The sequence below is a fragment of the Verticillium alfalfae genome, genomic scaffold, assembly GCF_000150825.1.
Source record: "Verticillium alfalfae VaMs.102 supercont1.5 genomic scaffold, whole genome shotgun sequence".
Classification (NCBI taxonomy): domain Eukaryota; kingdom Fungi; phylum Ascomycota; class Sordariomycetes; order Glomerellales; family Plectosphaerellaceae; genus Verticillium; species Verticillium alfalfae.
Window position 1 is genome coordinate 845,960 of NW_003315034.1, and position 11,609 is coordinate 857,568.

An 11,609-nucleotide genomic window follows, 5' to 3' on the forward strand; every position below is an offset into this window, starting at 1 on the left:
AAACGACTCTTCACCAATAATCTTGGCAAGACCAAAGTCGGCAAGCTTGACGTGGAGCTCCTTGTCCACCATGAGAATATTTTCAGGCTTAATGTCTCGATGCACAATGTTTCGCTCATGCTGCTCTCGTTAGTGATACCTCAGTGTCTAGAGCGCAGGGGGGTGGTGCATACCAAGTACTTGATCCCCTGGAACAGCTGCTTGAAAAGCTTCCGCGTCTCATCCTCAGAGACCTTCTGCTTCATGACGATAAAGTTGAACAGCTCTCCCTCGGGCGCCAGCTCCAAAACGAGGTAGACCGCATTACGCTCGTTGAACGTGTCCTTGAGGCAGAGAACGTTCGGGTGACTGACCCCCATGAGAACTGCTATTTCTTGTTGGAGCCCCTCCTGCTTCGAACGTTCTTCCATGCCTGGTGTTTTGCTGAAGACCTTGACGGCGTACTGTTGACCTGTGGACTTCTCAACGCAAAGGAACACCTCGGCAAAGTGACCCTTGCCCAGCTTCTGCAGCAGTGTGTAAGACTGGTGGAAAGGGCTCGTCTGCCGGCTCTTCGGGTATCTGAAGATGAAACGAGCTTTGTCAAGGACAGCAATCTCATCCTGTTCGCGGAGTTCTCTCCTCTGGTTTCTGCCGACAATGGCCTCGTTGACAAAGGTGCCGTTGCTGGACAGATCTTCGACGATGGCCACCGTGTCGCCGCCCTTGTTCTCTATGAAGAGAAGACAGTGGCGGTTGGACACGATCGGGTCATCAATGACAATGTCTATGGCAGTCAGGAAACATGTACTTTCGAACACAGCTTAGGGGAGCGCAACACTCACCACACTCAGGGTGTCGGCCGATCAGGTAGCCCCCTGACGCGATACCCTTGATCTTGGTCTTCTCGTAGGCCTCCTCCTCTTTGCGCGCAGGTGACTTGCCCTTCCGATCCTCATCTGACACCTTGTCCGCCACCGTGTCGGGCATGGGGCACGCCGTCCGCTTCTTCATGACCAGCGATCGGCCATACTTGGTATCGAGGGGGAACAGGTAGCCCCAGACGCCCTCCTTCACCTCGTCCTCTACATCGTCCGACAGGCTGTCCTTGGTCTCGGGCGGGTACTGCGAGAAGGCCTGTGTGTCTTGCGGTGGTGACGACAGGATGTTGGCCTGCACGGGGGTCTCCTCGCGCGGATTCACCTGGCTGGGGCGGCCTTCCGGCGGCGTGGCGGTCGGCGACTTGTGGCGGTCGTTGGCGTCCGGCTCGGTGGTGTGGGTGACGGGGGAGGGGAGATGGCCTTTGTGCGAGACGGGCGTCTTGTCTGGGTCGTTGACGGAGAGCCTCTCGGAGCGTCGAGGTTTCTTGGACTCTGTTTCGTTGTCTGGCAGCGAACCCTGGAGGCGGAGAGCACGGTTAAGAACGGACCAGCAGTGGTGGGCAGGGGCGAGAAGCAGACTCACTCGAAGACGCTTCAATTGGCTCTTCTCACGGGGCGCCATGGCAGCGGATGGAGCGCGATGACTCCTGTGCAAGGTGAAGGGTGTGGGATGACGCGAATCCGTGAGGTGACGTTGGGGCACAGACAGACCAAACCAGGCAGAACAGGCAGGGTTACCGCCGAGAAGGGGAGCTGTGAATGGAGCGGCCGGCTCGTGCTCGCTCACTCACGTCTAGACCCGGACAGACTCGGAGGGGTTCGTGATGGTGATGCCTAGTTATGCGCGCGCCAGTTGTGCTGGGTAATATGATGGAGAAGTGCGTAGATTGCGCAGTGTTGCCTGGTGTGCAGAGATGGAAATCCGGCAGCTGTGATTTGCGTGAAGCTGGATCGAAAGAGGATAGTAGCCTGGGCCGTGACTGTGAGCTGCCAACTGGATCTGGATGGATAAGTGCTTTTGAGGATGGGCCACTACTGGGGGTTGCCCGCTCTAGTGCGCCAGGCAGGCACAGGGGGGCTCGAGAGCATGCGCGGCTTTTGATTGGTTGCGCACAGGGCTAGAGAACGGCTGATCCAATGATCCGGCTGAGGAGGGACCAGATGGCTGATGCTGTCACTCGTTCAAGTCACCTCAGCCCAGGCTGGTACATGTACCCAGCTACCTACCTAGGCTTGCTAGGTACCGTAGCTAGGGAGCACAGCGGCCTCCCAGCTCGATTCCACCCCTCGGTATCCAAAACCGGGGCAGGAGCAGCGGCCTACCTGGAATCCGAGCTCGCCAACAGCCTGCAAGTCAGCCCAGTCCACCCACCTATTTCTGGCGTCACCGACCTGGGTACACTTGGATTTCACCGCCGCCATCTGCCTCTTCCTCCCTTCTCATCCCTCTCACTCTCTTCTCGGCGGCACCCAGTCCGGGGGCAGACTAGGCGCAGGGTGGCGACTGGAACCCACCTCACATGCAGCAGCCGCTGCAGCCTGCCGCCTGCGCAGATGACGCAGAACACTCACTTCACTCATCCGGCGTCCTCGAACGCAAAATCGCCCTGTGGGTTGTTCGGGCGGTCTGCTCCCCATCCCAGCCAGCTAAACGGTGACCAGCCATCTTCTCACCTGCTGTATCGCCCTGACTCGTCCACATCATCCCGTGGAGACCCCTGGCAGCCTGTACTGGTGGAAGCAAGACATGCCATCACGCGTGCCCCACGCCTGGCACATACGCACAGTCGACATGTTTGCCGCACAGCCTTGTCTGAAGCGAAGTAGATCGTTGATGAAGACAACCCATCTGTATTCCCGTAGCCACAAAGTACTGTAGGGAGGGAACCAAGCAGGGTCTATCCAGCCTTGGCATGCACCCATGTGTTCGTGGGTCTTGTGTTGTGTCCGCATGGCCTCCTCGTGGCTGTGGTGTGGCGCACCGATTCCTGCAACGCCAAGGACCACATTAGGGATTGCTCCTTCGTGACAATCCGTCCCATGCACCAGACTGCACCAGACCCAGCATTCATGGGTCGAACTGGAGGCACAGAACGAGGCCTCTTCCTTCTGGTGCTAAGATGGCATTTCACTATTCGTATCATTACCATTAGACAGTATCTATCCATACACACCAACTCCCCCTCAGCCCGCCTGCCCACCCGCCTATAGACTTTCCAATCCAAACCTCACCACCCCACTCGATCGTACTGGGCAACAAGGCCCCCAGTAAGTGCTTGACGTATTGCTGAAGGAAAAGAAAAGCAGAGAAAAGAAGAAAAAGGCCTCATGATGCCTGACCTCTCGTATCCATTCGTGAACCATGGTTGTGGTCAAGTTTCCAAAAAGCAACATGCCGCCGATAAACTAACACAGGCGCCCTCCACGGGTGTTTGTCACCCTTGCATTTGCCAAACAAGACTCTGCCTCCCTAGCTCTGTGTCCTTCTCCAGGGTAACGATAGAACCTCTCATGACGCATCGTCGGACAACTCCACAACGAGCGAAGATCCCATCCGCCGCAACTGCCACAGCATCGGCATGCACTCAACAGTCGCCAGTTTCCGATCCACACGACGAGACCGCTACCTCTCCGGGATCGGACTCTTCGCCAGGCGGCCGCCCGCGCTCATGCGTTTGTGTAGCCTTGATTCCATGTCTTGTTGAATCTTGTCGCCCGCGTTTTGGCTTGGTCGCAAAGAACCAATGCCGTCCCTAGAAATGCCAACCGACCGCCCTCGTTTCTGCTCGACATACAACTGTGCGCTGCGGCTGAGCGGGAAGGCTGGCATCGTAGTTGGAATCTCGGCCCCGTTCTGCACGAGCATCTCCGCCACCGGGAACGGCACCGGCTTCTCGGGTTCGGGCTGTTGGCCTCCAACTGCCGAAGGAGACGCTGGGTCCGCGGCTGCCAGGGCAAGGAACACGGCATGTGTGCCCCTCGACTTATCGGTGGCGTTTGGGTTTGCTTTGAGAGCCATAGCATAGATGACCTGTTGAACCTCGTTCTTCTTGATACCTGCCAGCAAAGTCTCGTCTGGCGTCGAGTAACGCGACAATGTTGTGGATATCGGCTCAACATAAGCTCGGTCAACGTACTTCGCTGTGATGAATCGCAGTCGCTGTTCACGTGTCGCCTGCGGCCCGGGCTTGATGGAAGCATCAAGCTTCGCCTCCCAAATCATATTTGCGACGCGGTTGCCGACGAGCATGAGCAGCTCTACAATGTCGGCGGTGAATGATGTTATGTCAAGAGTGAGAGACCGTACTTTGCTGATGTGAGTGCCGAGCGATCGATGGATACCGCTGCACTCGATGCAAAGAATAATGGCAAGATTGATGGAAACCCACTCGACCTTGGCGCCAGATCCACAGTCGGAACACCAGCAGTTGCCTTGGTCGTTGTCGCGAAGCATTTGCAAGAGCTTGTCGGGAGTATCGTCGTAACTGCCGCTGGGAGCTCGGGGAATACTGGGCTTGGCGCCGACCGTTATGCGACGAGCAGGCATGCCGCTGTTTGAGTTTGCATTCGGATTGTAACTGCCATGGCCCAGAGAAGGGCTTTTGCCTGTCAAAATAGACCCGATATCGCGCTTGAAGGAACTTGAATCGCTCGAGGACGGCGCCGGCCCTGATCTGTCACCCATTCGGCCTTCGACCGCACTTTGCAGTGCGTTGTTGATGGACAAAATCCAGCTGTTCATATCTTCCTCGGAGGTTGCTTGGTAAACTCGCTTGTTGTGTGGTGTTATCACCTCGAAGCAGAATCGGCGCTCAGCATTACGTGCTTCTCGCACAGAAGCCATCCGGAGGTCAATGGGGTCCATGTGCAGGTCGAGTCTTTGTTTCCAGTTGCTGTACTCGGAGAGCTTTCCTTGATCGAGGACGATCCAGAACCTGTTACCTGGGTTAACAGAGACGCACGAAAGCGGTATCGTTGATAACTCACTTGTGCCAGCCAGGCTTGTTGAGATTACGCGGGTCCACATGGCTGGTAGGCCTGCTCAATGCCCACAAAAGCCCCTCCTTGCGCTGCGCGTTATGTCTCTCGGCGTTGGCTATCTGTACGTGGTCGCGCTCCTCCAGATCCCGAATTCCTTTGAACTTGGACGCAGCAGCAGGGCTTCCGATGGAGGACTGTCCGAGACTGCCTGGAGATCTCGACAGTTCGGGAGATGCCACCGCTCCCTGAGAACCACCAGATATGGCTGACTTGAGCTGTGAGCCAGTACTATCTGCGCGTCCGAGTTCAGAGTCTGAGGTAGAGGTTGCCTGACCGTTCGATGAGGTGCTATACGCGTTGTTTGCGGCCGCAGGAGGCAGATCCGTATCTGCATTGCTCTTTTCCAACAGTCTCCTCTTCTCTTCTCGTTCACGGCGTTGGTATTGAAACTCTTTGTCCGCTTCGCTGACTTCGTTTGACAGGGCCTCCAGCTGTGGGAGCAGTGTGTCAATCTTTCTGGCTGCGCCAAGAAAGCCTCGAGCCTGCGCATCGGCATATCGTGTGAGGTGTGACAGAACCTCTTGCTCTTTTCTCCCACCATGCAAGTCCTGCATAAAGCTGGAATAGTCAAAGCGCTTGAGCTCGAACGTTCGTCTCTTGGTCTGGTACTTCGTGTCGCTCTCGGCCAGCTTCTTAGCCTTGACCGAGTCATGTCGTTGGCCGAGATATCGAGCCAGGTAGGCATAGTAATCTTTACTTTCTTCCTCAAAGTCTCTCTTCTTGTCCTCGGCCCGCTTGATGTCAAAAGTGTAGACTTTGCTGAGCGGCTCAATGACGATCTTCTGCAGATTGAGAGTATTCCTGCGTTCATAGGCCATGATTTCCTGCGCGATCTTGTCAAAGTAGTGGTCAATGGCGGGCTGTACGGCATTCGCGTTCGTTGCCGATGCCTCCTTCAAGGCTTCCAAAAATGAGGCGAATTTGTCATTCGCGTCGGTCTGGGCTTCGTATGCGCTCTCGGCTTTCTTCAGCACGCGCTTGACCTGCATACGCATGTTGCCTGTTTTCTGCTCGAGTGCCTTGATAGTGGCGCGGAAGACGGGACCATCATCCGTCACTGTCATGTCGTCGCCAGGTTTCGGGCATACCACATCTACCTTGACTGGCTCGGGTTGGGGAGGCAGTTGGTGCGGTAAAGGAGTCTGGATTGTGGTAGGTACAGAGTACAGTGGCGAGGCGGGTTCTTCCAAGTCTGCGTGGCTGATTCGGGATTCGACAGATTGCGAGGACGCAACGCGTGCTTGGGAGGCGGCGCCAGGTGAAAAGGCGGAGATGAGAGTTGGGGTGCTAAGTGGTGTGGTTGTATCTGCGGAAGGTTCAGTACTAGACGGCACATGAAGCAAATGGTCTTTCGAACTCACTTGATACCCAGTAGGAAAACTAGCCAACGTATGTAGGCAGTGTGCGCGCGAATCGTACTCGACAAACTGTTGGACCAGGTTAGCATGGATGGCTCAGAATGCACCATTCGGGATGGCAACCCACGCTGCAAGAGTTTCTCCAACCACCACCTCTATCCTCCGTGTTCTTCGGCGGCTTCCACTTCCACGTCCAGTCAAAGGCGACAGAGGGACTGCCGCCAGTGGTGAAGTCGCCCACGAGCTCGACGTTGGCATTCTTGTGTAGATTGGGGTCGGCATGGAATTCGCGGGTGACAAGATTCTCGACTTCGCGCGGAGACGAGGCGTAGACATATGTGAGGCCGGTGATCTGGGTATCGACGGGTGGGTGTACCTCGGCAACACCATTCGTGGGTTGGGCGACGCCCGCCTCGGATTGGCGGATGACAAAGGTGAACGTAAAGACGAGTTCCTCGTCGCTACTCAGTTTAAGGATAAAGTTAGGAGCGCCGCCAGGCACGGCGGACTCGAGATCCTGCAGGAGCGAATGTCAGCGGTTGGTCTTCTCTGCGACTCAGGTCACGATGCGAGGGTGCGCACCTGTACGAATTCTATAGGAGTGCTCTCGCCGGCCGGGCGAGAAGCGACGATTCTGGAAGCTGGAAATGCATTGGGTGCGATGTTGACCGTGTTCCGTGTTCGCGGGTTCGTGACGACGATCGAAGATATGGACACTGCAAGGCGGCAGAATGGTCAGCGCATTTCAGTGCGAACCTGCGCAGATACCTATAGGCAGCACTTGGGGGGAGGGGAGGGGGTGGTTGTTCGCCAAGGGGGGGAACGCACGTCTGTTCTGGTCTCTCAGGTAGAGAGAGGCCCCGTCGTCGGGCCTACTGCTAACAATGCCCATATTGTGATTTTCATCCGGAGAAGTGAGGCATGTGGGGGAAGAATGGTGGTTGCGGTTGACGATGGCAAGATTGGTCGTGGCAGAATGCTAACGAGGTTGCAGAAGCGCGGGGTTGTTGCAAGGGCGGCCTTAGTTGAAGTCCAAGCGTGGAAGCGAATGAGCAAGGGCGACTGCCGATGTTGGCGCCAGAGTGCTGAATGTAATCGGTTTCAGCGTGTCCGGGTCAAGAGGCGAGGAAGGTTGGTCGTGCAGCGATCGGCCGGGTATCCAAGTAAAAGCAGGTGGTGGTAAGGGGCGGAGGGCGAAATATGAAACCAGGGGGGGGGGGTGTTGAGGCAGACGATAGGGAACTAAATCGAGGCGCGGCTATGCAGCGTGGAGGAATAGTTGGAGGCAGAATGATGTAGGATGTAAGGTACTCTGTGCTGCTGCGGGCTGGCCTTGGTAGGGGTGCTGCGGCGATGATTTTGGGGTTTTGGTGGAGGACGTCTTGGCTGCGGCATTACGGCTTGACACGAGACGGGCAAGGGTGTGGATGCTTTAGAAATGAGGTGGCAGGCCAGGCAGCTGCAACAGTGTCGAGAAGATTGTCGTCTCTAGCCAAATCTGCGCAGAGATGGTGATATCTGCAGGTGACGTCTGGGTAGATTGGAAATGTGACTGCGGGTGTGCGGGTGAGGGTGAGGAGCGTGAGGGATCCAGGATCAACAAGACCTCCCTGGAGAACGGGGCACTGGAGGCGCTGGAGCGCGCTGGCGGATTGGAGGGGACATGGGACTTGAGCAGGAGGAAGCCAGCGTTGGAGCTAAGGTTGTGTGGGGGCCCAGGTGGGAAGAGGGGGGGGGGGGCGCCTCTCCACCCCGCCTGTTCCCACTGTGACCGCTGTTCCAGCGAGTGACCTTTTGGCTGCTGTTGCTGCATCACCCCTTTTCCGTCGCATATGACACCTCGCGAACAGCGGCAACTTTGCTTTGGTGGCGCAGGTCGGTACCTCCTGATGGCATCCTGTGAGTATTTCGAGGTATTCATAAATCAGACGGGTATTTCAGAGAGAAAACTCTCTTAGCAAGCACGGCCTGAAAGAACGAAGTCGGGATCCGAATCCAATCTGCAGAGCATTTGCACAACAGGCGCAGCAGGCAGGGAGGACACCACAGGCAAAGCGTCATTGTGGTAGCCGTCAGGGCAGCGCCCCGCCGCTAAGCACCTTATCGCCAGATGAGGATCGGTCGCGATGCGTTTAAAGCGCATAAAGGAGGACGACATTGGTCTGGTCAAGATGCGCCGGCATCGTCCTCGACCCCATCTGACCTGGTCCAACTTATGGGATATGCGTAGCTCGACACGTTCCAGCGCCTGAGAAGAGGGTGCCTGCCAACAACTCACCTACCTCTTAGCATCCAGGGTTGCTCACCGTCAGTATGGGGGGGGGAGGGGAGTAATACTGCATTACCAAGGACGCTGCTGCAGAAAAGCGCTCTTTCCGCTTGCTTCTCCCTTTCTGTTGCTGCAAGCAGCCGAGTCCCTGCATTATGGCGCGCATCCACATCATCAATTCGGCAGCTCTCGTTCCATGGCTCATAAAAGGCCTTGGAGCTGTTCCTGGAGAGGGCCCGTTAGGCCCCCGTAATTAGATCGTCGGCCACCGTCGCAGGTTAGGAGATGTGGGCACAGATTTCTAGCAACTAGTCAGGGTCAAGGATGAAAAGCGAACAAAACCAAGGCCGCTGTCGTGTTTGCGGGGTGACATGATAAAAGACGTAGCCATGCTAGATTTTTTAAAAGGCAAAAGTCGGTCCAGTGCACACGGCGGTCAACCCATATAGTCGGGTTCTGCCACTGTCAACAATGTGGACAGTCAGACAAGCTGGACGTGTTTACGATGGCAGGTGTACAGAGCGGTCATGGGTGCCGCGATTGTTGCCAGTATGGACCGACATGATCTCGTATTCATGTACGCCGCCTGGGAAGCTGGCGTGGCTGCCCCGTAGCAGTAGGTGGCTCCAACGTAACTTTTCTTTGCCCTGCCGTGTAGGCGTCATTGTTGAATATTCGTCGCGGCTTCGGTGGCTTGCCATGCCAGACATCGTGGGCAACAATGAACACGCCCCAAGAGCGCTACCTAATAGCGTAAGCTCAGTTACCAGGGTGGAGGTGAGAGGTCAAACTGATCTTGACACCAAGGTAAGGTACTTGGGCAGCGTGCCTGGGTACAGTGTGCTTGGGCACCAGCCAAGGCGGTCAGGACGCACAAGATGCGAAACGTTGGATGGCGGCAACACGCGCTAAGTGATGACTTCCCCGGCACTGATCCGCCCCTGCAATCCGCCCTACCGCCCATGACGTGTGTGTGTGCGCCCGCCCTTGTTGTGTGGCCACCTCCCACCCACCAGTACCGTATTCCCTTTGCTGAGCTTGTGTCCGCCGTGACGCCTGTTTCGAGGGTCCAGCGCTTGGGGCATCATCTCCTCTTGCAACAAGGCAAGGGAGCCACCGTCATCCCTCCCAAACTTCAACGCCGCCCTCCCATCGCCGCCAACCTTGGGTTCTTCATGCCCTACGGAGCCAACTTCGACTGTGCTGCTGCAACTGCTCGACCTTGGAGCTTCCCCAGAACTCTATCAGCCTTTCGATAGCCGTCCATTTTGCGCCGACCGATCGATCCCCGCAATCCCGCGCCGCGGCCCTGAGCCGCATCGAACATCGTCACGGAACCACACTGCATCATCCGGCCCCGAACCGCCACCGCATGCCCAGTGCCGCTTTCGACCTTTTTCGACCTTCGAAGGTGTCCTTTTCCTTGCACCGCAAGACGCCCACAGACCCATCATGTCCTCGGCATCGAGGAACTCCTACCTGCACCGCCGCAACGACAGCAATAGGGGTAACACTCTTAAGCGGGCTCCTTCGAGGTCCCAAACACACGTCATCAGCCATGACGACGCCTACAGCTTCGCCCTCCGCATTGCCTACCTGAACTACCTCCTGCAGCCCAAGACGAAGCGGAAACAATGGGTTGCCGCGCCCAAGCCCATACACAAGGCGGGGCAGCGTTCCCACACCGCCGTCGGCGAGCTCATCGGCCAACTCAGCTCCCCTTCAGGCTCGTCTAAGATAACCATGCCCCACGGTTTCCGAAGCTCTCTCGAAAAGAGGCTCAGCCAGGTCGTCCAAGGCAGCTACCCAGTTCCCGGCTACAACGATGCAGCGGTCAAGAGGAGCTTCGCGCGAGCGTACACTGCTTTCACCGAGAAGGCCTTCCAAAAGAGAGCCGATGACGAAAGAAAGATCGATCCCTATATTCTCATGTTCTACTCCTCTGCCACCAAGGCGGCCAATGCGACCGCTGTGCAGGCCAACTCCTCGGAAGACCATGTCAAGATGCTGCCCGACCGCCATCTGGCCTTGTTTGTGCGCCTCGTATCGCACATGCTGCGGGACCAGGGCGTTGACCGTGACCGGCCAGAGCTGATGAAGAGACTCGATAGCTTGGAGAAGAAGCTACTAACACATGACCAAAACCTTGCCGATGTCAATAATCAAAACGAAACAAAGATGATTGAGGTTATCGTGCCCTTGAGCTACGACGTGAAAGACATGCCTTTGGTTCTCTTGATCCAGCGGGTTTTCGGGCGTACCAAGACTGATGTGCAGTCAGACATTGATGCTCATCGGCATGCGTGGACGGAAGAAGCGGCACTGAAGGACATCAAGGCGTATCAGCACCGGCTCGCCTCGAATGCGCCGGGATCATTGCGGAAACATGACTTCGACACTGACGAGGCCTACGAAGAGTGGAAGAAGGCCGAGGCCACTCATCTCTCGGAGATTTTATTCAAGATTACGACTGCAAAGCCGGAGCTGCTCAAAACTTCATCATCGAGCCTCGACAAGCCGCTTCCCGGAAGACCCATGTCGCTATACGGCGAGGACCAAGCGTACAGTGACCTCAGCCGGGCACTGTCGAACCCGGATTCGGCCACCTATGGATCTGACCCTTCTTCCATGATCAGCTTGAGCTCTCTTTCACTGGAAGATGCGCCTGGTGGAACGCAGACGGTGGAAGAGCCAGCTTACACCTTTATTCCTCCCAGCCCGAGGTCCTTCTACAAAGCGTTCCTGCAGTATTGTATGACGTACGATCATCTACATTCTGACCCTGCTCTGCCGTACGCGCCATTATCGCCTCAGAGCATCGACCTTTTGATAGAGCTTTCCGTGTTCTGGCGACTTCCACAATTCACTAGGCTGATCGTTGTCATCGAAGTCGCGTCGAAGAGGTTTCTTGATGGTGAGATTGACATTGATCAACTCGCAGAAACACTAGAAATTGTCAAGGAGACAGCTTCAGATCACCGCAAAGCACCCGCATTGCAGCATTATCCGGCTGGTCTTTCTCAAATCGACCGACAGCTCTGGACGTGCAGACTTTATCGTCTATCAACAGACTTTGCAGAC

The 11,609-nt window shown here is 56.4% G+C and overlaps 3 protein-coding genes across 3 annotated transcripts in view; 1 reads left to right on the plus strand and 2 right to left on the minus strand.

The window, feature by feature from the left end:
* The window catches only part of VDBG_04584 (forkhead-associated domain-containing protein kinase), a gene marked incomplete at both ends in the record, with an annotated part of 2,631 nt that extends 1,149 nt beyond the window's left edge, over positions 1 to 1,482 (minus strand). Inside the window, 2 exons of the mRNA XM_003004932.1 lie at positions 174 to 766; positions 825 to 1,482. Of these exons, the coding sequence (XP_003004978.1) occupies positions 174 to 766; positions 825 to 1,482 (1,251 nt within the window). The remainder of the gene's footprint in view (positions 1 to 173; positions 767 to 824) is intronic.
* Positions 1,483 to 3,483: 2,001 nt separating this feature from the next.
* VDBG_04585 (csx2) lies at positions 3,484 to 7,151 on the minus strand (the record flags this gene model as incomplete). The annotated part of the gene is made up of 6 exons (XM_003004933.1): positions 3,484 to 4,795; positions 4,848 to 6,207; positions 6,263 to 6,281; positions 6,387 to 6,776; positions 6,842 to 6,975; positions 7,088 to 7,151. 6 exons carry the CDS (start codon positions 7,149 to 7,151, stop codon positions 3,484 to 3,486), a joined length of 3,279 nt encoding a protein of 1,092 aa, XP_003004979.1.
* A 2,829-nt stretch (positions 7,152 to 9,980) lies between these two features.
* VDBG_04586 (C2 domain-containing protein) overlaps positions 9,981 to 11,609 on the plus strand; it is a gene marked incomplete at both ends in the record, with an annotated part of 4,376 nt that continues 2,747 nt past the window's right edge. The window contains one exon of the mRNA XM_003004934.1: positions 9,981 to 11,541. Within this exon, the coding sequence (XP_003004980.1) occupies positions 9,981 to 11,541 (1,561 nt within the window). The remainder of the gene's footprint in view (positions 11,542 to 11,609) is intronic.